The sequence below is a fragment of the Cherax quadricarinatus genome, chromosome 47, assembly GCF_038502225.1.
Source record: "Cherax quadricarinatus isolate ZL_2023a chromosome 47, ASM3850222v1, whole genome shotgun sequence".
Lineage (NCBI taxonomy): Eukaryota > Metazoa > Arthropoda > Malacostraca > Decapoda > Parastacidae > Cherax > Cherax quadricarinatus.
In genome coordinates this window covers 27,156,317-27,183,338 of record NC_091338.1, presented here as the reverse complement: position 1 = coordinate 27,183,338, position 27,022 = coordinate 27,156,317, and the positions used below count along the sequence as shown (strand labels likewise).

At 44.4% G+C, this 27,022-nt stretch overlaps 1 protein-coding gene across 2 annotated transcripts in view; it reads left to right on the top strand.

Moving 5' to 3' along the window:
* Nucleotides 1–26,586, top strand: part of LOC128696561 (zinc finger protein 551-like) — a 150,973-nt gene extending 124,387 nt beyond the window's left edge. For both annotated transcript variants that reach the window (XM_053787878.2, XM_070094770.1), the window contains one exon: nucleotides 18,643–26,586. In XM_053787878.2, the coding sequence (XP_053643853.2) occupies nucleotides 19,175–20,140 (966 nt within the window). In that variant the 5' untranslated portion in view covers nucleotides 18,643–19,174 and the 3' untranslated portion in view covers nucleotides 20,141–26,586. The remainder of the gene's footprint in view (nucleotides 1–18,642) is intronic.
* The last annotated feature ends 436 nt before the right edge of the window (nucleotides 26,587–27,022 follow it).

Below are 27,022 nucleotides of genomic sequence, written 5' to 3'. Positions count from 1 at the left end.
AGGGAGTGTAGCAGGCATGCAGGAAGTGTAGCAGGCATGCAGGGAGTGTAGCAGGCATGGAAGAAGTGTAGCAGGTATACTGGGAGAGTAGCAGGTATGCTGGGAGTGTAGCAGGTATGCTGGGAGTGTAGCAGATATGCAGGGAGTGTAGCAGGTATGCTGGGAGTGTAGCAGGCATGCAGGGAGTGTAGCAGTTATGCTGGGAGTGTAGCAGACATGCAAGGAGTGTAGCAGGCATGCTGGGAGTGTAGCAGGTATGCAGGAAGTGTAGCAGGTATATTGGGAGTGTAGCAGGTATGCTGGGAGAGTAGCAGACATGCAGGGAGTGTAGCAGGTATGCTGGGAGTGTAGCAGACATGCAGGGAGTGTAGCAGACATGCAGGAAGTATAGCAGGCATACAGGAAGTGTAGCAGGCATCCTGGGAGTGTAGCAGGCATGCAGTGAGTGTAGCAGGAATGAAAGGAGTGTAGCAGGAATGCAGGGAGTGTAGCAGGTATGCTGGGAGTGTAGCTGACATGGAGGGAGTGTAGCAGGCATGCAGGAAGGGTAGCAGGCATGTTGGGAGTGTAGCAGGCATGCAGGGAGTGTATCAGGCATGCTGGGAGTGTAGCAGACATGCAGGAAGTGTAGCAGACATGCAGGGAGTGTAGCAGGTATGCTGGGAGTGTAGCAGACATGGAGGGAGTGTAGCAGGCATGCAGGAAGTGTAGCAGGCATGCTGGGAGTGTAGCAGGCATGCTGAGAGTGTAGCAGACATGTAGGAAGTGTATCAGGCATGCTGGGAGTGTAGCAGACATGCTGAGAGTGTAGTAGACATGTAGGAAGTGTATCAGGCATGCTGGGAGTGTAGCAGACATGCATGATGTGTAGCAGGCATGATGAGAGTGTAGCAAGCATGCTGGGAGTGTAGCATACATGCAGGATGTGTAGCAGGCATGCTGTGTGTGTAGCAGGCATGCAGGGAGTGTAGCAGGCATGCTGGGAGTGTAGCAGGCATGCTGTGAGTGTAGCAAACATGCAGGGAGTGTAGCAGGCATGCTGGGAGTGTAGCAGGCATGCTGTGAGTGTAGAAGACATGCAGGGAGTGTAGCAGGCATGCAGGGAGTGTAGCAGGCATGCAGGGAGTGTAGCAGGCATGCTGTGAGTGTAGCAGACATGCAGGGAGTGTAGCAGGCATGCTGGGAGTGTAGCAGACATGCATGATGTGTAGCAGGCATGATGAGAGTGTAGCAAGCATGCTGGGAGTGTAGCATACATGCAGGATGTGTAGCAGGCATGCTGTGTGTGTAGCAGGCATGCAGGGAGTGTAGCAGGCATGCTGGGAGTGTAGCAGGCATGCAGGAAGTGTAGCAGGCATGCTGGGAGTGTAGCAGACATGCAGGAAGTGTAGCAGGCTTGCTGGGAGTGTATCAGACATGCAGGGAGTGTAGCAGGCTTGCAGGGAGTGTAGCAGGTATGCTGGGAGTGTAGCAGGCATGCAGGAAGTGTAGCAGGCATGCAGGGAGTGTAGCAGACATGCAGTGAGTGTATCAGGCATGCAGGGAGTATAGCAGACATGCAGGGAGTGTAGCAGGCATGCAGTAAGAGTAGCAGGCATGTAGGGAGTGTAGCAGATATGCAGGGAGTGTAGCAGGCATGCAGGGAGTGTAGCAGGCATGTAGGGAGTGTAGCAGATATGCAGGGAGTGTAGCAGGCATGCAGGAAGTGTAGCAGGCATGCAGGGAGTGTAGCAGGCATGGAAGAAGTGTAGCAGGTATACTGGGAGAGTAGCAGGTATGCTGGGAGTGTAGCAGGTATGCTGGGAGTGTAGCAGATATGCAGGGAGTGTAGCAGGTATGCTGGGAGTGTAGCAGGCATGCAGGGAGTGTAGCAGTTATGCTGGGAGTGTAGCAGACATGCAAGGAGTGTAGCAGGCATGCTGGGAGTGTAGCAGGTATGCAGGAAGTGTAGCAGGTATATTGGGAGTGTAGCAGGTATGCTGGGAGAGTAGCAGACATGCAGGGAGTGTAGCAGGCATGCAGGGAGTGTAGCAGTTATGCTGGGAGTGTAGCAGACATGCAAGGAGTGTAGCAGGCATGCTGGGAGTGTAGCAGGTATGCAGGAAGTGTAGCAGGTATATTGGGAGTGTAGCAGGTATGCTGGGAGAGTAGCAGACATGCAGGGAGTGTAGCAGGTATGCTGGGAGTGTAGCAGACATGCAGGGAGTGTAGCAGACATGCAGGAAGTATAGCAGGCATACAGGAAGTGTAGCAGGCATCCTGGGAGTGTAGCAGGCATGCAGTGAGTGTAGCAGGAATGAAAGGAGTGTAGCAGGAATGCAGGGAGTGTAGCAGGTATGCTGGGAGTGTAGCTGACATGGAGGGAGTGTAGCAGGCATGCAGGAAGGGTAGCAGGCATGTTGGGAGTGTAGCAGGCATGCAGGGAGTGTATCAGGCATGCTGGGAGTGTAGCAGACATGCAGGAAGTGTAGCAGACATGCAGGGAGTGTAGCAGGTATGCTGGGAGTGTAGCAGACATGGAGGGAGTGTAGCAGGCATGCAGGAAGTGTAGCAGGCATGCTGGGAGTGTAGCAGGCATGCTGAGAGTGTAGCAGACATGTAGGAAGTGTATCAGGCATGCTGGGAGTGTAGCAGACATGCTGAGAGTGTAGTAGACATGTAGGAAGTGTATCAGGCATGCTGGGAGTGTAGCAGACATGCATGATGTGTAGCAGGCATGATGAGAGTGTAGCAAGCATGCTGGGAGTGTAGCATACATGCAGGATGTGTAGCAGGCATGCTGTGTGTGTAGCAGGCATGCAGGGAGTGTAGCAGGCATGCTGGGAGTGTAGCAGGCATGCTGTGAGTGTAGCAAACATGCAGGGAGTGTAGCAGGCATGCTGGGAGTGTAGCAGGCATGCTGTGAGTGTAGAAGACATGCAGGGAGTGTAGCAGGCATGCAGGGAGTGTAGCAGGCATGCAGGGAGTGTAGCAGGCATGCTGTGAGTGTAGCAGACATGCAGGGAGTGTAGCAGGCATGCTGGGAGTGTAGCAGACATGCATGATGTGTAGCAGGCATGATGAGAGTGTAGCAAGCATGCTGGGAGTGTAGCATACATGCAGGATGTGTAGCAGGCATGCTGTGTGTGTAGCAGGCATGCAGGGAGTGTAGCAGGCATGCTGGGAGTGTAGCAGGCATGCAGGAAGTGTAGCAGGCATGCTGGGAGTGTAGCAGACATGCAGGAAGTGTAGCAGGCTTGCTGGGAGTGTATCAGACATGCAGGGAGTGTAGCAGGCTTGCAGGGAGTGTAGCAGGTATGCTGGGAGTGTAGCAGGCATGCAGGAAGTGTAGCAGGCATGCAGGGAGTGTAGCAGACATGCAGTGAGTGTATCAGGCATGCAGGGAGTATAGCAGACATGCAGGGAGTGTAGCAGGCATGCAGTAAGAGTAGCAGGCCTGCAGGGAGTGTAGCAGATATGAAGGGAGTGTAGCAGGCATGCAGGGAGTGTAGCAGGCATGCTGGGAGTGTAGCAGGCATGCTGTGAGTGTAGCAAACATGCAGGGACTGTAGCAGGCATGCTGGGAGTGTAGCAGGCATGCTGTGAGTGTAGAAGACATGCAGGGAGTGTAGCAGGCATGCAGGGAGTGTAGCAGGCATGCAGGGAGTGTAGCAGGCATGCTGTGAGTGTAGCAGACATGCAGGGAGTGTAGCAGGCATGCAGGGAGTGTAGCAGGCATGCATGGAGTGTAGCAGGTATGCAGGTAGTGTAGCAGACGTGCAGGAAGTGTAGCAGGCATGCAGGGAGTGTAGCAGGCATGCAGGGAGTGTAGCAGGCATGCAGGGAGTGTAGCAGATATGCAGGGAGTGTAGCAGGCATGCAGGGAGTGTAGCAGGCATGTAGGGAGTGTAGCAGATATGCAGGGAGTGTAGCAGGCATGCAGGAAGTGTAGCAGGCATGCAGGGAGTGTAGCAGGCATGCAAGAAGTGTGGCAGGTATACTGGGAGAGTAGCAGGTATGCTGGGAGTGTAGCAGGTATGCTGGGAGTGTAGCAGATATGCAGGGAGTGTAGCAGGTATGCTGGGAGTGTAGCAGGCATGCAGGGAGTGTAGCAGTTATGCTGGGAGTGTAGCAGACATGCAAGGAGTGTAGCAGGCATGCTGGGAGTGTAGCAGGTATGCAGGAAGTGTAGCAGGTATATTGGGAGTGTAGCAGGTATGCTGGGAGAGTAGCAGACATGCAGGGAGTGTAGCAGGTATGCTGGGAGTGTAGCAGACATGCAGGAAGTATAGCAGGCATACAGGAAGTGTAGCAGGCATCCTGGGAGTGTAGCAGGCATGCAGTGAGTGTAGCAGGAATGAAAGGAGTGTAGCAGGAATGCAGGGAGTGTAGCAGGTATGCTGGGAGTGTAGCGGACATGGAGGGAGTGTAGCAGGCATGCAGGAAGGGTAGCAGGCATGTTGGGAGTGTAGCAGGCATGCAGGGAGTGTATCAGGCATGCTGGGAGTGTAGCAGACATGCAGGAAGTGTAGCAGACATGCAGGGAGTGTAGCAGGTATGCTGGGAGTGTAGCAGACATGGAGGGAGTGTAGCAGGCATGCAGGAAGTGTAGCAGGAATGCAGGGAGTGTAGCAGGCATGCTGAGAGTGTAGCAGACATGTAGGAACTGTATCAGGCATGCTGGGAGTGTAGCAGACATGCTGAGAGTGTAGTAGACATGTAGGAAGTGTATCAGGCATGCTGGGAGTGTAGCAGACATGGATGATGTGTAGCAGGCATGATGAGAGTGTAGCAAGCATGCTGGGAGTGTAGCATACATGCAGGATGTGTAGCAGGCATGCTGTGTGTGTAGCAGGCATGCAGGGAGTGTAGCATGCATGCTGGGAGTGTAGCAGGCATGCAGGAAGTGTAGCAGGCATGCTGGGAGTGTAGCAGACATGCAGGAAGTGTAGCAGGCTTGCTGGGAGTGTAGCAGACATGCAGGGAGTGTAGCAGGCTTGCAGGGAGTGTAGCAGGTATGCTGGGAGTGTAGCAGGCATGCAGGAAGTGTAGCAGGCATGCAGGGAGTGTAGCAGACATGCAGTGAGTGTATCAGGCATGCAGGGAGTATAGCAGACATGCAGGGAGTGTAGCAGGCATGCAGTAAGAGTAGCAGGCCTGCAGGGAGTGTAGCAGATATGAAGGGAGTGTAGCAGGCATGCAGGGAGTGTAGCAGGCATGCTGGGAGTGTAGCAGGCATGCTGTGAGTGTAGCAAACATGCAGGGAGTGTAGCAGGCATGCTGGGAGTGTAGCAGGCATGCTGTGAGTGTAGAAGACATGCAGGGAGTGTAGCAGGCATGCAGGGAATGTAGCAGGCATGCAGGGAGTGTAGCAGGCATGCAGGGAGTGTAGCAGGCATGCTGTGAGTGTAGCAGACATGCAGGGAGTGTAGCAGGCATGCTGGGAGTGTAGCAGGCATGCATGGAGTGTAGCAGGTATGCAGGTAGTGTAGCAGACGTGCAGGAAGTGTAGCAGGCATGCTGGGAGTGTAGCAGGCATGCAGGGAGTGTAGCAGACATGCAGGATGTGTAGCAGGCATGCAGGGAGTGTAGCAGACATGCAGGGAGTGTAGCAAGCATGCTGGGAGTGTAGCAGGCATGCAGGGAGTGTAGCAGACATGCAGGATGTGTAGCAGGCATGCAGGGATTGTAGCAGACATGCATAGAGTGTAGCAGGCATGCTGAAAGTGTAGGAGACATGCATGGAGTGTAGCAGGCATGCTGGGAGTGTAGCAGGCATGCAGTGAGTGTAGCAGGAATGCTGGAAGTGTAGGAGACATGCATTGAGTGTAGCAGACATGCAGTGAGTGTAACAGGAATGCTGGAAGTGTAACAGACATGCAGTGAGTGTAGCAGGCATGCTGGGAGTGTAGCAGACATGCTGGGAGTATAGCAGACATGCAGTGAGTGTAGCAGGCATGCTGTGAGTGTAGCATGCATGCTGGGAGTGTAGGAGACATGCAGTGAGTGTAGCAGGAATGCTGGACGTGTAACAGACATGCAGTGAGTAGTAGGGATGCTGGGAGTGTAGCAGATATGTAGGAGGCGAGAGGAAGGCGAGTTTATTATGCTTCAATGTGAAGCTAAAAGCATCTCTATGGCTTATTTATCTATCACGATTCATCTAATATGACATTAAAAACAATATTAAGAACTTAGAAACATGATATATACTCTAGAATGAATAAAATATGTCATAATGTATGAGGATAAGTGATAGAAGTGTAGTTGTTGGGTTTATAATGGCCACTGAGAGAAGCTGTACAGGCTTCTGCCATCACCACTATCCACAAACAATATATGAACATAGTAGGTTGTAGGTTGGTAGACAGCAACCACCCAGGGAAGTAATACCGTCCTACCAGATGACTGTGAAACAGAAGCCTGTAACTGTTTTGCATGATGGTAGGATTGCTGGTGTCTTTTTCTGTCTCATAAACACACTGGATAACAGGGATATCTTGCTACTCCTACTAACACATTGGTCACACTTCACAGACACGCACATGCATATATATATATATATATATATATATATATATATATATATATATATATATATATATATATATATATATATATATATATATTTATATATATATATATATATATATATATATATATATTTATATATATATATATATATATATATATATATATATATATATATATATATATATATATATATATATATATATATATATATATATATATGTATATATATATATATATATACATACATCAAGGTTTTTCTCCTTTTTCTAAATAGCTCTTGTTCTTCTTTATTTCTTCTATTGTCCATGGGGAAGTGGAAAAGAATCTTTCCTCCATAAGTTATGCGTGCCGTATGAGGTGACTAAAATGACGGGAGCAATGGGCTAGTAACCCCTTCTCCTGTAAACATTTAATGAAAAAGAGAAGAAAAACTTTATAAAACTGGGATGCTTGAATGTGCGTGGATGTAGTGTGAATGACAAGAAACAGATGATTGCTGATGTTATGAATGAAAAGAAGTTTGATGTCCTGGTCCTAAGCGAAACAAAGCTGAAGGGGGTAAGGGAGTTTCGGTGGGGAGAAATAAATGGGATTGAATGTGGAGTGTCTGAGAGAGTTAGAGCTAAGGAAGGGGTAGCAATAATGTTGAAGGATCAGTAATGGAAGGAGGAGAGATAATATGAATGTGTAAATTCAAGGATTATGTGGATTAAAATGAAGGTTGGATGCGAAAAGTGGGTCATAATAAGCATGTATGCACCTTGAGAAGAGAGGAGTGTAGAGGAGAGAGAGAGAGATTTTGGGAAATGTTAAGTGAATGTATAGGAACCTTTGAACCAAGTCAGAGAGTAATTAAGGTAGGGGACCTGATTCTAATCTAAATATAGGTAATACATATTTTTAGAAAAAGAGGATAAATAAGTATACAGGATATGATGTAGGGCGAAATGACTGTAGTTTGCTGGATTATGTATTGGTAGATAAAAGACTGTTCAGTAGACTTCAGGATGTACATGTTTATAGAGGGGCCATAGATATATCAGATCACGTTTTAGTTGTAGCTACACTGAGAGTAAAATGTAGATGGGATACAAGGAGAATAGAAGCATCAGGTAAGAGAGAGAGGTGAAGGTTTATAAACTAAAAGAGGAGGTAGTTAGGGTAAGATATAAACAACTATTGGAGGATAGATGGGCTAATGAGAGCATAGGCAATGGGGTCGCTGATGTATGGGGTAGGTTTTAAAATGTAGTGTTAGAGTGTTCAGCACAAGTTTGTGGTTACAGGAAAGTGGGTGTGGGAGGGAAGAGGAGCGATTGGTGGAATGATGATGTAAAGAGAGTAGTAAGGGAGAAAAAGTTAGCATATGAGAAGTTTTTGCAAAGTAGAAGTGATGCAAGGAGGGAAGAGTACATGGAGAAAAAGAGAGAGGTTAAGATCTTGAGTGGTGAAGCAATGTAAAAAGAGAGCAAATGAGAGAGTGGGTGAGATGTTATCAACAAATTTTGTTGAAAATAAGAAAAAGCTTTGGAGTGAGATTAACAAGTTAAGGAAGCCTAGAGAACAAATAGATTTGTCAGTTAAAAATAGGAGAATAGAGTTATTAAATGGAGAGTTAGAGGTATCGGGAAGATGGAGGGAATATTTTGAGGAATTGTTAAATGTTGATGAAGATAGGGAAGCTGTGATTTCGTGTATAGGGCAAGGAGGAATAACATCTTGTAGGAGTGAGGAAGAGCCAGTTGTGAGTGTGGGGGAAGTTCGTGAGGCAGTAGGTAAAATGAAAGGGGGTAAGGCAGCTGGGATTGATGGGATAAAGATAGAAATGGTAAAAGTCAGTGGGGATATAGTTTTGGAGTGGTTGGTGCTATTATTTAATAAATGTATGGAAGAGTGTAAGGTACCTAGGGATTGGAAGAGAGCATGCATAGTTCCTTTGTATAAAGGCGAAGTGGACAAAAGAGAGTGCAAAAATTATAGGGGGATAAGTCTGTTGAGTATACCTGGTAAAATGTATGGTAGAGTTATTATTGAAAGAATTAAGAGTAAGATGAAGAATAGGATAGCAGATAAACAAGGAGGCTTTAGGAAAGGTAGAGGGTGTGTGGACCAGGTGTTTACAGTGAAACATATAATTGAACATTATTTAGATAAGGCTAATGAGGTTTTTGTGGCTTTTATGGATTTGGAGAAGGCGTATGACAGGGTGGATAGGGGGGCAATGTGGCAGATGTTGCAGGTGTATGGTATAGGAGGTAGGTTACTGAGAGCAGTGAAGAGTTTTTACAAGGATAGTGAGGCTCAAGTTAGAGTATGTAGGAAAAAGGTAGATAATTTCCCAGTAAAGGTAGGCCTTAGACAAGGGTGTGTGATGTCACCGTGCTTGTTCAATATATTTTTAGATGGGGTTGTAAGAGAAGTAAATGCGAGGGTCTTGGCAAGAGGCGTGAGTTAAAAGATAAAGAATGACACATTAAGTGGGAGTTGTCACAGTTGCTCTTTGCTGATAACACTGTGCTCTTGGGAGATTCTGAAGAGAAGTTGCAGAGGTTTGTGGATGAATGTGATGAAAGATTGGATATCAGATTGGAGGGAGAGAGTATGGAGGAGGTGAATGCATTCAGATTTTTGGAAGTGGACGTGCCAGCAGATGGGTCTATGAAAGATGAGTTGAATTATAGAATTGATGAGGGGAAAAGGGTGAGTCTGTGGAGACAAAGAACTTTGTCCTTGGAAGCAAAGAGGGGAATGTATGAGAGTATAGTTTTACAACGCTCTTATATGGGTGTGAAGCATGGGTGATGAATGTTGCAGTGAGGAGAAGGCTGGAGGCAGTGGAGATGTCATGTCTGAGGGCAATGTGTGGTGTGAATATAATGCAGAGAATTCGTAGTTTGGAAGTTTGGAAGAGGTGCGGGATTACCAAAACTGTTGTCCAGAGGGCTGAGGAAGGGTTGTTGAGGTGGTTCGGACATGTAGAGAGAATGGAGCGAAACAGAATGGCTTCAAAAGTGTATCAGTCTGTAGTGGAAGGAAGGTGGGGTAGGGGTCGGCCTAGGAAAGGTTGGAGGGAGGGAGTAAAGAAGGTTTTGTGTGCGAGGGGCTTGGACTTCCAGCAAACATGTGTGAGCGTATTTGATAGGAGAGTGAATGGAGAAAAATGTTTTTTAATACTTGATGTGCTGTTGGAGTGTGAGCAAAGTAACATTTATGAAGTGATTCACTGAAACCGGTAGGCTGGACTTGAGTCCTGGAGATGGGAAGTATAGTGCCTGCACCCTGAAGGAGGGGTGTTAATGTTGCAGTTTTTTAAACTGTAGTGTAAAGCACCCCTCTGACAAGACAGTGATGGAGTGAACGATGGTGAATTTTTTCTTTTTCAGGCCACCCTGCCTTGGTGGGAATTGGCCAGTGTGTTAATAATATTTTTTTTTTTTATTATCACACTGGCCGATTCCCACCAGGGCAGGGTGGCCCGAAAAACAAAAACTTTCACCATCATTCACTCCATCACTGTCTTGCCAGAAGGGTGCTTTACACTACAGTTTTTAAACTGCAACATTAACACCCCTCCTTCTGAGTGCAGGCACTGTACTTCCCATCTCCAGGACTCGAGTCCGGCCTGCCAGTTTCCCTGAACCCCTTCATAAATGTTACTTTGCTCACACTCCAACAGCACGTCAAGTATTAAAAACCATTTGTCTCCATTCACTCCTATCAAACACGCTCATGCATGCCTGCTGGAAGTCCAAGCCCCTCGCACACAAAACCTCCTTTACCCCCTCTCTCCAACCTATCCTAGGCCGACCCCTACCCCGCCTTCCTTCCACTATAGACTGATACACTCTTGAAGTCATTCTGTTTCGCTCCATTCTCTCTACATGTCCGAACCACCTCAACAACCCTTCCTCAGCCCTCTGGACAACAGTTTTGGTAATCCCGCACCTCCTCCTAACTTCCAAACTACGAATTCTCTGCATTATATTCACACCACACATTGCCCTCAAACATGACATCTCCACTGCCTCCAGCCTTCTCCTCGCTGCAACATTCATCACCCATGCCTCACACTCATATAAGAGCGTTGGTAAAACTATACTCTCATACATTCCCCTCTTTGCCTCCAAGGACAAAGTTCTTTGTCTCCACAGACTCCTAAGTGCACCACTCACTCTTTTCCCCTCATCAATTCTATGATTCACCTCATCTTTCATAGACCCATCCGCTGACACGTCCACTCCCAAATATCTGAATACATTCACCTCCTCCATACTCTCTCCCTCCAATCTGATATTCAATCTTTCATCACCTAATCTTTTTGTTATCCTCATAACCTTACTCTTTCCTGTATTCACCTTTAATTTTCTTCTTTGCAAATATACAGGGTCTAAAGCCAGCAACAAACAACAAAATACCTTTCATCCGTGGACTGCTTGCAGAGGCAAAGGCAATGTTCGCGGCTTTCACTGAGACCCACATAAAGGATCACTTGGACAATGAAATATGGATCCCAGGTTACAACCTATACAGATGTGACAGAGTGAACAGGCAAAAGTGGGGGGTTGGCCTGTACATTGCAGAGTCACTTGTTTGCACAGAACTGCTTAATGCCTCAAATGACGTAGTGGAAGTTTTAGCAGTAAAGGTCGAGAACCAAAACCTAGTCATTGTGGTAGTCTACAGGCCTCCGGATGCAACATCCCAGCAATTCCAGGAACAGCTGTTAAAAATTCACCACTGTCTGGAAAATCTTCCAGCTCCTGCACCCAACATCTTGCTCCTGGGGGATTTCAACTTAAGGCACCTAAAATGGAGGAATATAGCAAATAATATTGTTGCAGTAATAACACCAGGAGGCAGCTCTGATGAAAACTCATACTCACACGAGCTTTTAAATCTCTGCACAAAATTCAATTTAAACCAGCAAATAATAGAGCCTACTACACTGGAGAATACACTAGACCTCATATTCACTAACAATGATGATCTGATAAGAAATGTCACCATATCAAAAACAATATACTCAGATCACAACATAATTGAGGTTCAGACATGTATGCGAGGAGCCCCAGACCGACAAAATGAGACTAGTCACGAGGGAGGATTCACCAAATTCAACTTCAATAACAAAAACATAAAGTGGGACCAAGTAAACCAAGTCCTAACCGATATAAGCTGGGAAGATATACTAAGCAACACAGACCCAAACTTATGCCTAGAACAGATTAACTCGGTGGCACTCGATGTATGCACAAGGCTTATTCCTCTAAGAAAAAGGAGGAGTAGATGTAAAATAGAAAGAGACAGGCGCTCCCTTTACAGGCGACGGAAAAGAATAACAGAGCGGCTAAAAGAGGTCAATATATCTGAAATGCGCAGGGAGACACTGGTCAGAGAAATGGCAAGCATCGAACTTAAGCTAAAAGAATCCTTTAGGAGTCAGGAATCGCGGGAAGAACTAAAAGCTATAAATGAAATCGAAAGAAACCCAAAGTATTTCTTCTCCTATGCCAAATGAAAATCGAGAACAACGCCCAGTATTGGGCCCCTACTTAAACAAGATGGGTCCTACACAGATGACAGCAAGGAAATGAGTGAGCTACTCAAGTCCCAATATGACTCAGTTTTTAGCAAGCCGCTAACCAGACTGAGAGTCGAAGATCAAAATGAATTTTTTATGAGAGAGCCACAAAATTTGATTAACACAAGCCTATCCGATGTTATCCTGACGCCAAATGACTTCGAACAGGCGATAAATGACATGCCCATGCACTCTGCCCCAGGGCCAGACTCATGGAACTCTGTGTTCATCAAGAACTGCAAGAAGCCCCTATCACGAGCCTTTTCCATCCTATGGAGAGGGAGCATGGACACGGGGGTCTTCCCTCAGTTACTAAAAACAACAGACATAGCCCCACTCCACAAAGGGGGCAGTAAAGCAACAGCAAAGAACTACAGACCAATAGCACTAACATCCCATATCATAAAAATCTTTGAAAGGGTCCTAAGAAGCAAGATCACCACCCATCTAGAAACCCATCAGTTACACAACCCAGGGCAACATGGGTTTAGAACAGGTCGCTCCTGTCTGCCTCAACTACTGGATCACTACGACAAGGTCCTAAATGCACTAGAAGACAAAAAGAATGCAGATGTAATATATACAGACTTTGCAAAAGCCTTCGACAAGTGTGACCATGGCGTAATAGCGCACAAAATGCGCACTAAAGGAATAACAGGAAAAGTCGGTAGATGGATCTATAATTTCCTCACTAACAGAACACAGAGAGTAGTCGTCAACAGAGTAAAGTCCGAGGCAGCTACGGTGAAAAGCTCTGTTCCACAAGGCACAGTACTAGCTCCCATCTTGTTCCTCATCCTCATATCCGACATAGACAAGGATGTCAGCCACAGCACCGTGTCTTCCTTTGCAGATGACACCCGAATCTGCATGACAGTGTCTTCCATTGCAGACACTGCAAGGCTCCAGGCGGACATCAACCAAATCTTTCAGTGGGCTGCAGAAAACAATATGAAGTTCAACGATGAGAAATTTCAATTACTCAGATATGGTAAACATGAGGAAATTAAATCTTCATCGGAGTACAAAACAAATTCTGGCCACGAAATAGAGCGAAACACCAACGTCAAAGACCTGGGAGTGATTATGACGGAGGATCTCACCTTCAAGGACCATAACATTGTATCAATCGCATCTGCTAGAAAAATGACAGGATGGATAATGAGAACCTTCAAAACTAGGGAGGCCAAGCCCATGATGACACTCTTCAGGTCACTTGTTCTATCTAGGCTGGAATATTGCTGCACTCTAACAGCACCTTTCAAGGCAGGTGAAATTGCCGACCTAGAAAATGTACAGAGAACTTTCACGGCGCGCATAACGGAGATAAAACACCTCAATTACTGGGAGCACTTGAGGTTTCTAAACCTGTATTCCCTGGAACGCAGGAGGGAGAGATACATGATTATATACACCTGGAAAATCCTAGAGGGACTAGTACCGAACTTGCACACGAAAATCACTCACTACGAAAGCAAAAGACTTGGCAGACGATGCACCATCCCCCCAATGAAAAGCAGGGGTGTCACTAGCACGTTAAGAGACCATACAATAAGTGTCAGGGGCCCGAGACTGTTCAACTGCCTCCCAGCACACATAAGGGGGATTACCAACAGACCCCTGGCAGTCTTCAAGCTGGCACTGGACAAGCACCTAAAGTCAGTTCCTGATCAGCCGGGCTGTGGCTCGTACGTTGGTTTGCGTGCAGCCAGCAGCAACAGCCTGGTTGATCAGGCACTGATCCACCAGGAGGCCTGGTCACAGACCGGGCCGCGGGGGCGTTGACCCCCAAAACTGTCTCCAGGTAAACTCCAGGTAAACCCTACCAAATTCATCCACCAATCTCTGCAACTTCTCTTCAGAATCTCCCAAGAGCACAGTGTCATCAGCAAAGAGCAGCTGTGACAACTCCCGCTTTGTGTGTGATTCTTTATCTTTTAACTCCACGCCTCTTGCCAAGACCCTCGCATTTACTTCTCTTACAACCCCATCTATAAATATATTAAACAACCACGGTGACATCACACATCCTTGTCTAAGGCCTACTTTTACTGGGAAAAAATTTCCCTCTTTCCTACATACTCTAACTTGAGCCTCACTATCCTTGTAAAAACTCTTCAATGCTTTCAGTAACCTACCTCCTACACCATACACTTGCAACATCTGCCACATTGCCCCCCTATCCACCCTGTCATACGCCTTTTCCAAATCCATAAATGCCACAAAGACCTCTTAAGCCTTATCTAAATACTGTTCACTTATATGTTTCACTTTAAACACCTGGTCCACACACCCCCTACCTTTCCTAAAGCCTCCTTGTTCATCTGCTATCCTATTCTCCGTCTTACTCATAATTCTTTCAATAATAACTCTACCATACACTTTACCAGGTATACTCAGCAGACTTATCCCCCTATAATTTTTGCACTCTCTTTTATCCCCTTTGCCTTTATACAAAGGAACTATGCATGCTCTCTGCCAATCCCTAGGTACCTTACCCTCTTCCATACATTTATTAAATAATTGCACCAACCACTCCAAAACTATATCCCCGCCTGCTTTTAACATTTCTATCTTTATCCCATCAATCCCGGCTGCCTTACCCCCTTTCATTTTACCTACTGCCTCACGAACTTCCCCCACACTCACAACTGGCTCTTCCTCACTCCTACAAGATGTTATTCCTCCTTGTCCTATACACGAAATCACAGCTTCCCTATCTTCATCAACATTTAACAATTCCTCAAAATATTCCCTCCATCTTCCCAATACCTCTAACTCTCCATTTAATAACTCTCCTCTCCTATTTTTAACTGACAAATCCATTTGTTCTCTAGGCTTTCTTAACTTGTTAATCTCACTCCAAAACTTTTTCTTATTTTCAACAAAATTTGTTGATAACATCTCACCCACTCTCTCATTTGCTCTCTTTTTACATTGCTTCACCACTCTCTTAACCTCTCTCTTTTTCTCCATATACTCTTCCCTCCTTGCATCACTTCTACTTTGTAAAAACTTCTCATATGCTAACTTTTTCTCCCTTACTACTCTCTTTACATCATCATTCCCGGTGGCCTGGTGGCTAAATCTTCCGCTTCACACACGGAGGGCCCGGGTTCGATTCCCGGCGGGTGGAAACATTTCGACACGTTTCCTTACACCTGTTGTCCTGTTCACCTAGCAGCAAATAGGTACCTGGGTGTTAGTCGACTGGTGTGGGTCGCATCCTGGGGGACAAGATTAAGGACCCCAATGGAAAGAAGTTAGACATTCCTCGATGACGCACTGACTTTCTTGGGTTATCCTGGGTGGCTAACCCCCCGGGGTTAAAAATCCGAACGAAATCTTATCTTATCTTATCGCTCCTCTTCCCTCCCGCACCCACTTTCCTGTAACCACAAACTTCTGCTGAACACTCTAACACTACATTTTTAAACCTACCCTATACCTCTTCGACCCCATTGCCTATGCTCTCATTAGCCCATCTATCCTCCAATAGCTGTTTATATCTTACCCTAACTGCCTCCTCTTTTAGTTTATAAACCTTCACCTCTCTCTTCCCTGATACTTCTATTCTCCTTGTATCCCATCTACCTTTTACTCTCAGTGTAGCTACAACTAGAAAGTGATCTGATATATCTGTGGCCCCTCTATAAACATGTACATCCTGAAGTCTACTCAACAGTCTTTTATCTACCAATACATAATCCAACAAACTACTGTCATTTCGCCCTACATCATATCATGTATACTTATTTATCCTCTTTTTCTTAAAATATGTATTACCTATAACTAAACCCCTTTCTATACAAAGTTCAATCAAAGGGCTCCCATTATCATTTACACCTGGCACCCCAAACTTACCTACCACACCCTCTCTAAAAGTTTCTCCTACTTCAGCATTCAGGTCCCCTACCACAATTACTCTCTCACTTGGTTCTAAGGCTCCTATACATTCACTTAACATCTCCCAAAATCTCTCTCTCTCTCCTCTGCATTCCTCTCTTCTCCAGGTGCATACACGCTTATTATGACCCACTTCTCACATCCAACCTTTACTTTAATCCACATAATTCTTGAATTTACACATTCATATTCTCTTTTCTCCTTCCATAACTGATCCTTCAACATTACTGCTACCCCTTCCTTTGCTCTAACTCTCTCAGATACTCCAGATTTAATCCCATTTATTTCCCCCCACTGAAACTCCCCTACCCCCTTCAGCTTTGTTTCGCTTAGGGCCAGGACATCCAACTTCTTTTCATTCATAACATCAGCAATCATCTGTTTCTTGTCATCCGCACTACATCCATGCACATTTAAGCATCCCAGTTTTTCTTCTTCTCTTTTTTAGTAAATGTCTACAGGAGAACGGGTTACTAGCCCATTGCTCCCGGCATTTTAGTCGCCTCATACAACACGCATGGCTTACGGAGGAAAGATTCTTTTCCACTTCCCCATGGACAATAGAAGAAATAAAGAAGAACAAGAGCTATTTAGAAAAAGGAGAGAAACCTAGATGTATGTATATATATATGCATATGCGTGTCTGTGAAGTGTGACTAAAGTGTAAGTAGGAGTAGCAAGATATCCCTGTTATCTAGCGTGTTTATGAGACAGAAAAAGAAAACAGCAATCCTTCCATCATGCAAAACAGTTACAGGTTTCCGTTTCACAGTCATCTGGCAGGACGGTAGTACTTCCCTGGGTGGTTGCTGTCTACCAACCTACTACCTATACCAACCTACTACCTATGTGTTAATAATAATAATAATAAATTTATAAATAAGAAATATTTCCCTTTTAATTTATAAATAAGAAATATTTACATTTTAATTTATAAATTAGAAATATTTACATTTTAATTTATGAATAGGTTTATTGAGGTATACACAAATACAGTTACATACCTAGATTATAATACATAGCAGCATATGTGTAAAGTACCTAGGATAACCAAAAAAAGTCAGAGTGACTTATGTATTTCCATTGGGATCCTTTTGTATTTACACTTATATATACACTTATAGTTACACTTTTATATTTACACTTGGAGGAGATGTTAGTTTAATTAGTTTGATGGAGGAGATGCTAAGTGGTGGAAGATACATACCAGGGCTGCATATGTTCAGCGGCCCGATACGCACAACAACATTGGAGAGTTACTTTCGTGTCATTTTTCTATCGTTTACTCGCTTAACTTGCTACTCTGTTAATTTTACACTTTATCCCTGGCTGGCACTATAGCCTTTATTGATACCTTCTGCTTTAGTATCGTACGTATTATAGAATCACTGCAGAAGGCACATTCTCCCCTCTCTCTTCCTCCTCCACTTTCATACTTTGCTACGAGTTTTTTCTTGAATGTTGTGTTTCTTTCCTTCTTTACCTCATGGTGGCTTATTTAGCAGTTACAAGCACTAAAAAAATGGAATAATACAAAATATATCACATGTATGAGTGGAATCATCCTCCCTGGCTTGTAAACAATGGCACACTACCTTGTACATGGGCTCAGGCCACGCAGACACGTTCGGGACGAATGTCCTTAACTGAGTTTTTCATCGTTGGCCGAGCCAATATTTTTATGCGAAAACACATCGGTATCCGATTTTATAGCTATCCGATGTCATCATTACCCAAGGGTCTACTCTACTATATTTCCCTACAGTGTGTTTGGGCACCAAACATTTGAGAATGTTCAACATTCGCGAAGTTCTTGATCCCGTAATCCTTGTAAATGTGGAGAGCCACGTGTATGTATGACACTATTATCTTGGAGACTCTCTTTCCTCTGGCCAAAAGTTCTAGTATTGTTATTTGCACACACACTAAGCTTAAAGGTCCCCTCTGAGAGTATACTCTGGCAGGAATTGCATACTAATTCTTCTTTTTTTGACATAGTGAATATTGCTTTCTAATATGTTGGTTCCAAACACTGGAGTGATGAAGCTTATAAGTTCACTGGCACAGTTTAGAGTTCTAGCACACAAGTGAGATCACGATAATGTGTATGGTTTTACTGGTTGTTTCCTGGTGTTAATTGATAAAATGGAAGACTTACTAATGAAAAGGAGAGGACTTTGGTTGGTTTCAAACTGGAAGTAGTCTGAAGTAGAGCTCAAAGTGACAAAAATATTTGATTTTTGGCAGTTTTCCTGAAGAAGGGTAGGATCCTCCCTAGCCCCTACGTGTTTTGTACATGTTTTCAGTAGGTCTGCTTCAATTATTGGGATGATTATATTTTAGTACTCAGAGATTTATGGTATTATATAATAGAAGCCACAGGGGACATACTGAACTGAGGCAAAATTGTTTTAGCGACTGGAATGTTTACAGTGTTTTTCAGCATCTTCATTAATCTGTTTTGTTACTGTATTATTAATGTTCATCCACCATCAACACTCATCTGTACTCAACTATTATCATAATACAGTCCACCACCTCTAGTTCATTCTCATCATTACTCTCTCCTCGTCTGGTAGTAAGAGTCAGACACCTAACATAATCAGTACTTAACTATCACTATTCTAATATTTGTGTTTCAGAGGCAGTGTTTCAACCTGAAGAGAGAGAGAGAGTCTGAGGCAACATGGAGACTTCATGTTCTTGGTCATCTCCAGACTTTGGCACTGCATGGTTGTTACTTCTGGTTTCTCCAATAATTTCTGTCTAATAGATCCAGTTGCTTAGGGAAGTTACCCTCTCTTTATTTTGAACTCTGTTTTTAAATTAGAATTTTTTGTATTTGTAAAATTAGTCTAATTACCTTAAAATAATTGAATGATTGGTTTCCTGTGCATAATTAATAGAAGAGTAGGTATGTTGGCTAGGAACTGGATCAACTTAATTATTGAAATAGGCTAAAATAGGATGTAAAATAGGCCAAAATGCTGATGCATATAATTGTGCCTGAACAATTATCTTAGTTTTCCATCAGATGTTGCATTTGTGGTGTCATAACCTGAGAAAAACATTCTTTACCATTTGAAAATTTTGACACGCTCAGCACTTTTAATTTTGGGAGTCACAATAGTAAAGGTGTTAAGGACTTAAAGGTCATTTATAACAAACGATAAGATGCAATACATTAGAGTTCCTTCAAGGAAACAAACATATCAGTGTTCTGAATGTCTTAAAGATTTTTCATATAAATCACGTCTAATACAACATATGAGAGTTCATACACAAGAAAAACCATATCAGTGTTCTGAATGCCTAAAAGACTTTTCACATAGATCAAATCTAATACATCACATGAGAGTTCATTCTCGAGAAAAACCATATCATTGTTCTGAATGCCTAAAAGACTTTTCACGTAAATCATCCCTGATACAACATATGAGAGCCCATACACAAGAAAAACCATATCAGTGTTCTGAATGTCTAAAAGACTTTTCACATAAATCTTCCCTAATACTACACATGAGAATCCATTCACAAGAAAAACCATATCAGTGCTGTGAATGTCTAAAAGACTTTACAAATAGCTCAAATCTAATACAACACATGAGAGTTCATTCTCAAGAAAAACCATATCAGTGTTCTGAATGTCTAAAAGACTTTTCACATAAATCTTCCCTAATACGACACATGAGAATCCATTCACAAGAAAAACCATATCAGTGCTGTGAATGTCTAAAAGACTTTACAAATAGATCAAATCTAATACAACACATGAGAGTTCATTCTCAAGAAAAACCATATCAGTGTTCTGAATGTCTAAAAGACTTTAAACATAGATCATCCCTGATACAACATATGAGAGCCCATACACAAGAAAAACCATATCAGTGTTCTGAATGTCTGAAAGACTTTTCACGTAAATCTTTCCTAATACGACACATGAGAATCCATTCACAAGAAAAACCATATCAGTGCTGTGAATGTCTAAAAGACTTTACAAATAACTCAAATCTAATACAACACATGAAAGTTCATTCTCAAGAAAAACCATATCAGTGTTCTGAATGTCTAAAAGACTTTAAATGGAGATCATCCCTAGTACAACACATGAGAGTTCATTCATTAGAAAATTCCTTTTAAGAATGATTGCCTTGATTTGGGTGATATACTCTTAATCCAAGGAGTTAGAGTTATCCCTCACCTTCCTTGCATCAGATATGAATACCCTCCTCTTCCTATTTTCCAGGGGCTGTATGACCCATACTGATTTAGCACTTGCTCATGAATATAATAATCATGAGGTAAACTATATTTTTGAGTTACATTATTTTTTTGTTTTTGCATCAAAGCAGAATGACTCCCATTTCCTAGGCAGTGTATGACCTTTACAGGTTTAGCATTTCTTCAGAAATGAAATAATTCTGGCTTCTTGAATGAATGTTTGATCAGACAGACTATTGCGACCCCTGAATGGGTCACAGTGTATATAATGTATATTATCTGTTCTTATAGTTTTATATTGCTTATATTTGCGATATTAGCTAAATTGTAAATATATTGCTTTATATTATTATTTAACTTAGTTTTATTATTAGGTAGGATTTATATATTATTCAGTGCTCATAGTTCAAGAGTGTTAAGTAGCCGACAGCATTGTCTAACTAGTGTAACTATTGCTCCGCTCATTTCCCTGCTGGCTTCTGTGTTGCTGGGCAGCAGCAGTCCATGGAGTCACGTGATCAGGGTGGGGTGATTACACCTCACCTGGGTGAGAGAGACTCTGTCCTTTGCTAGCTTTTGCTCGGGAGCTATCTCTCTCTCTTCTCTGTTTTACGTTGCTTCCGACAAGACGAGCCTCTCACCAGCCCTTCCATGCTGGCACTTGTTGGAAGATCCTCTGTCGCTTTCTTGTTGTTGGTTCTGTGTAACTCTGTTCACAGAACATAGCCTAGACTTAGTGATTTTCGATGTTGTACTGAGGTTGTGTGTCGCATTGACACTCCGAGAAACTCAGGTCCTGAGCTGTAGCTTCTGATCTAACTTGTACTGGTATCTGTGCACTGTCACAGTCGGGGATTTTCTAATGCTGAACTTAGATTCAGTAGTATGGGAGTTTTGTGACTTTTGTGGAGGATCTGCAGATGGTTCCTACTTAGTGTCGTTATATTATCTCCTTCTTCCTGATTCTGTGTAGCTGTTGCTTGTCTTATTGCTGTTCGACTTATCAGTCGTATTACTGTTCAAACAAGCTGTTCTGATTGCCAGGTTTGTCAAGAAGTTAGTTATTATGGGGACTTTTAGTCAGTCACTGGTTAAGTCTAGTCAAATCTTGAGACATAGCAAACTACTTAGAGCACTTACACACATACACATATACTCACTTGTATATATTAGTATTATGTTATTAAATGCTAACAGTGAACCAGATGGTACTTAAAAGCCATAAAGATGTAATATGTGCCTTCAGCGCAATACTACTGTACTCAAGAGAAGTGATTATTTTGATTACTTTAATTTACTTTGATTTTATATGCCTAGACAACTTTGTTATTAATAAACTTATTAAATTTTAATTTCTTTAGTTAGTAGCCTACCAGTTGTAATCCTGAAGCACTATTTTATCTTACTATTAAAGTCTAATGGATAATTGGACCAGGATACTGACTACTTGTTACAAAAACCCAGTAACAGGCTGGATGCTAGAATGGCAGTTCTTTCTATTATTCACTGGAGATTTCTATGATTATTAGATATCGCATTTTTTGTAACAAATGGGGGCTTGTCTGGGATGCTTTTCGTCCAAGGTGTTGGAGAAATTGTCCAGTTTGACACACTAGTAACTCTATGGTCAAACACTTTGAGTACTTTCCTAATCTGAAGTCTTGTACAACATAATATGTGGATGTATGTACTTGACTGAGTCTCTTGATTCAAGGAGATGGAATACTATTTATGAGCTCTAGCTCTAAGACATCCAACACTAAAATTCCTATTAGGATTTTAGTTTCTCATAATCACTCTCTCGTAGTGCACTTATTTTTGTGATGTATGTCAAAGTGAAACAGTTAATTGATTCTCTGACTTTGTCGATGTTAAGCACGTTAAAACTTCAGACGTGTTGGCGAGTAGCCAAATAGCTCGGTGTGACGTATACAGGAATTACACAGCAGAAACTGTCAGAGCATTAATTAAAGATACATATATTGTTTCCTGCTCGTTCAGAGATGTCTGATTATGATTCAGATACAGAGAGCATAGTGTCACAATTAGGAAGTATGACTCTAATTGATGACCTAAAAGAGACAGCAACTACAGCAGAAGTGTTATTGCTGTTTTTACTGCTGAACAGCGGTTTAGCGCCGATGAAGGTAGCGTAGGTAGCAATGATACGGCCGTGGACTAGTTTGGCTTTAATTGGATAGGAGTGAGTACACAACGGGCAGTGTGAGGGAATGACCGCAAGCCAGTCCGTGGAGGGGGAGCACTTGTGTCTATCAAGAGGGTCGGCCTAGGAGTGAGGGCAGATGGGCTCAGCCTCCCACTGACGTGGGTGAGCCTACAGAGGGCAGCACCTAAATGCCGCGAAATATGAACTAGTCAGAGCAGATGGCTAGGCTGTGTGTTCTGACAGTACAGGCTGTCTACATTTGCTCGGCCACGCACCTCGCGTCGTCCCGACGCGACAATACTGGTGGGCCCATAGGTATAAAGGAATTACTTACACTAACTACCCCAGAGAGGGACTGGCTTTCGCTCACTAGTAAATAAAAAATGGACATAAAAATGCAACAGGCAAAAAAAAAACTCTCCCATCCAGGGGAAGAGAAAACTGGTTTGCCCGCGCTGTTTCATCGAGGAGAGAGTCTGGAGACGTCAGCACTGGAACTAAAATCTTCTATATACAGGTTGTCCGCAGGGCTGAACATCAGTTGACCACTCGTCTATGAACGATGTTGCACCCTCACATCTGCAAACAATGACTGACAGTAGCATTTCCTAAGGTGTGACATGTGACTCAGAGGGCAGCACTGCCCTGACAGTAATACAGGGCCTTTTTTTTTTATATAAAAACACTGGGTGCACATACCTACAATAATACTATATCCATGGAATTCATTACACTCTGGGTACCCTTCTAAAAGTATTTACATAATTACATGATGTTGTCCACTCTGACTCCATTATCGACTAGCTATACAATGTGTGTGCATTTATACCCATTTCTGCAAGCAAACAATTAGCATAACTAGCATAGGAGTCAGACAAGTCAGTAGGTACGTCAATGTCACAGAAATGTACTGTTGTTCTGGGTCGCAGGCCATAAGTATGGAGCCTTACTGGGCCGTCTTCTGTACCAGTAGTAGTGGGAGAAGGGATAGACGGGTTGTCCCTAGCATTGGTCTGATTGTGGCGTTGCAACGCACTCGACTCCAGCTCTGCTTCGGCCTGCACATGGTCCACATACTTCATGTGATCAAGGTGGGCTTCCTTGATAGTTCCCGTAGCAATCTCCCTCACCTTGAACTTATTGCCACGGAGCTGTCGTAGGACACGGTAAGGACCCACAAATTTTGGGACAAGTTTGTGCATACCTGGGGTCTGCGCTGGGTTGAGCAACATAACTTTGCAACCTGGTTCCACTTTGCTTTCCTTGGCGCGGGCATTGCGGTCCGACGTGAACCTATCAGTAGCTTTCTTAAGGTTCTCTCGTACCCGCTGGAAGACAAGCTGCGTTGTCCTCATCTTTACTACACTGGGGTTATCAGTATCGTAAGTAGGTCTAGGTGGAGCAAACAGAATTTCATATGGTAAGCACTTGTCATAGCCATACAAAGCAAAATGAGGTGTCTCACCAATCGAGCTGTTGAGGGAAGAATTTAATGTACACTGAACATCTGGGATAGCCTCATCCCATGTAGTACAACTTGGGTTAACGGTTACCCTGAGCACCTCCAGGACTTTGCGATTTGTACGTTCAGCAAGACCATTACTCGCAGGGTGGCGTGGAGCTACTGGCACTTGGTGAATGTTGAATCTGGAGCAAAGATCCTGCATTATGCTATTTATAAACTCAGACCCATTGTCTGACAGAAGGACACGTGGGCAAATATGACGAAGAACAACATGCTCACGGAAAGCACTAGCGACCGTTTCGGTGGTTTTATCAGGAATGGGTACTAATTCACTGTACCGCGTCAAGTTATCTACCATTACAAGCAGGTGCTTATTTCCCTTCTCCGAGGTCGAGAAGTTCGTCAACAGGTCGACAGAAGTTCTCTCCCAGGGCTCCTTTGTAATGGGATACTTTAGAATGGGGTTAGGACCTGTAATGGTACCCTTGTGCTGTAGGCAAACAACACACTGGTGTACATGCTTGGCAATGTCCGCTGCCATCTTAGGCCAGAAATATTTCATTCATGCCTGTTTGATACTGCGGTCCTTCCCGGGGTGCGCTACACCTGGGACATTGTGGATCAACCTAAGAGTAGCTGGTATCATGGACTCTGGTATCACCAGTTGGTATATGGTTCTGCCGGGGTCCACCAGCTGTGCAACACGGCACAGTACTCCTTGGTTGACCACTAAATCCTTCAGTGGAACGGGAGACTTGACCTGTAAGTCAACGTCCTCCTTGGTCAGGAAACGAAAGACTGGAGACCACACAGGGTCCTGTTGTTGGGCTCTCTTGAGATCCTCAACAGAGAATGAGTTGCCGACACTCACGAATGCTATATGCATCGACAGGGCATCAGCTACAACATTTTGCTTACCTGGGACATAGCAAATTTCAGGGTTGTAGTCATTGAAAGTGAGCGACCACCAAGCATGCTTTCCCGAGAGGTTCTTATTCGCAAAAAGGGCCAATAAGGGTAGATGATCTGTGTAAATCTTGATAGGATAATGATAGATGATATCCCGAAAATGACTCAGGGCCCATACAATGGCTAAAGCTTCTAGCTCTGTCACTGAATAATTGACTTCCGCTTTAGTAAGGACACGGCTAGCATAGGCAATAGGCTGTCTTACCATTAGATTCCTGTGACAAGACTGCACCAATGCCAACTTTGCTGGCATCAGTCGTCAAGGTAAATGCCTTGGTGAAATCAGGGAATCCAAGGGTTGGGGCTGATGTTAACTTGTTCTTAAGAATGACAAAAGCTCGTTCCTGATCACACATCCACTCAAAAGGGGCATCCTTCTTGAGTAAGCGTGTCAGGGGTGCAGCAATGGTGGAGAAACCTGCAATAAAGGTGCGGTAGAAACCCGCCAGGCCTATGAAGGACCGGACTGCATCCGCCGTCATGGGTCTAGGGAATTTCTGCACGGCCGAGATTTTAGACTCGTCCGTCTTTATGTCATTCTGAGTCACTACGTGACCCAGAAATTTTATTTCCTTCCGGAGGAAATGACATTTGGAGAGCTTTACCTTAAGGTTTGCCTGAGCTAGCCTGTCCAATACCCTGTCAAGTTTCTCAAGATGTGATGGGACATCTTGCGACATGACTATGAGATCATCCAGGTAGACCATGAGCATGCCACCTAGGAGGGTACGGAAAATTGTCATCATCAAACGACTAAACATGATTGGGCTTCTGCGCAAGCCGAAGGGCATCCTCCTGAACTGGTAATGACCAGTTGGCGTAGAGAAAGCTGTCAACTCTCTGCTCTCATCATCGAGGGGGATCTGCCAGAACCCTTGAAGAAGATCAAGAGTTGAAAAGACATTATTATCGCCGATGTTCTGCAACAGGTCGTTCAGAACTGGCAACGGAAAGCGGTCTGGGATCGTACATGCATTCAGTTTCCTGTAATCAATAACAGGGCACCAGGTTCCGTCTTTCTTGGGGACCAGAATAAGGGGAGCATTCCATGGGGAAGTGGACTCCTCAATAACTCCATCACAGAGCATCCGCGTAATGAGTTCTTCGGCAAAGACTCTTTGCGCATGTGGCAGGCGGTACGCAGGTACGTAAATGGGTTTAGTACCTTTGTCAAGTGGAATACGGTGAAAGATCAGTGGAGTCAAACCCATCGACTCACCATCTAGTGCGACTGCAGAACGTGCACGATTGAGAACCTGGAGAAGTTTTGGGACCTCTTCAGGATAGTCTGTCAAAGCTAGATCATCTTCCTGCACTGGCCGGGTGTTGGAAGAGTCAGCAGCAGACTCGCCTGGGAGATCTGCACTCACGAGGAAGTCAGCTGGGGCTTCACCCTCCACTCTCACCGGGAGAGGGAATCTGACAAGGTCGACAAGTGAGGTATTCTTCCGCAGGGGAAATTCTCGACTGTGCATGTTGACAACAAGGGCTTGCAACTTACCACATTGCACTGTGTGCAAGGATGGTTCAAGGGAGAGGCCCTTGACTCGGCACGTGTCGTTGTCAACCAGCACATGGTCTCCTTCAAAAGCTCTGCTCACGTACACCATAACAGGAGTGAGCGAGTTAGCTGACAAAGTGACGTCATACTTTGTACAAGCAGTAACTCTGCTCGCTGATGCCATGACACGTGTCAGACAGTCGCCTGCCGACAGGGATACTGCGGCTTGACAACTGCTGTTCTCTACAACAGCATCAGAGTTAGAGTGAAGGTTAGACTGGGCGTCCCCAGACTGGGTTTCACTGGTAACTAAGAGCTGATGGCCAGGAGGTGACGGGCAACGAGCTCTACTACGAGGTCGATCAGGACAAGAGACTGACCCCGGGGAGAATGTGCTACGGAAACCACCGGTTTTCAATGATTCCAGGCACTGTGCATACTCTGAGACAGAGTAGCACGTAGTGGATCCTAAGCGCACGCCCCAGAAGGGCACATCCACTCCGTTGAATTCTGCTTTCCACTCAGCTGGATCTAAGCGGATCCTAAGGTCTGCCATGGTTTTGAACCCTATGAGCAGGTCACCAGGGAAAACAATACTATCTACGACTAAGAATTTTGCGGACAGCTTGTGACCCTGGACCGCAAATTCTAACGTTGTACGACCACGAACCGTCAGCGGATTACCTGAGACTCCTCTCA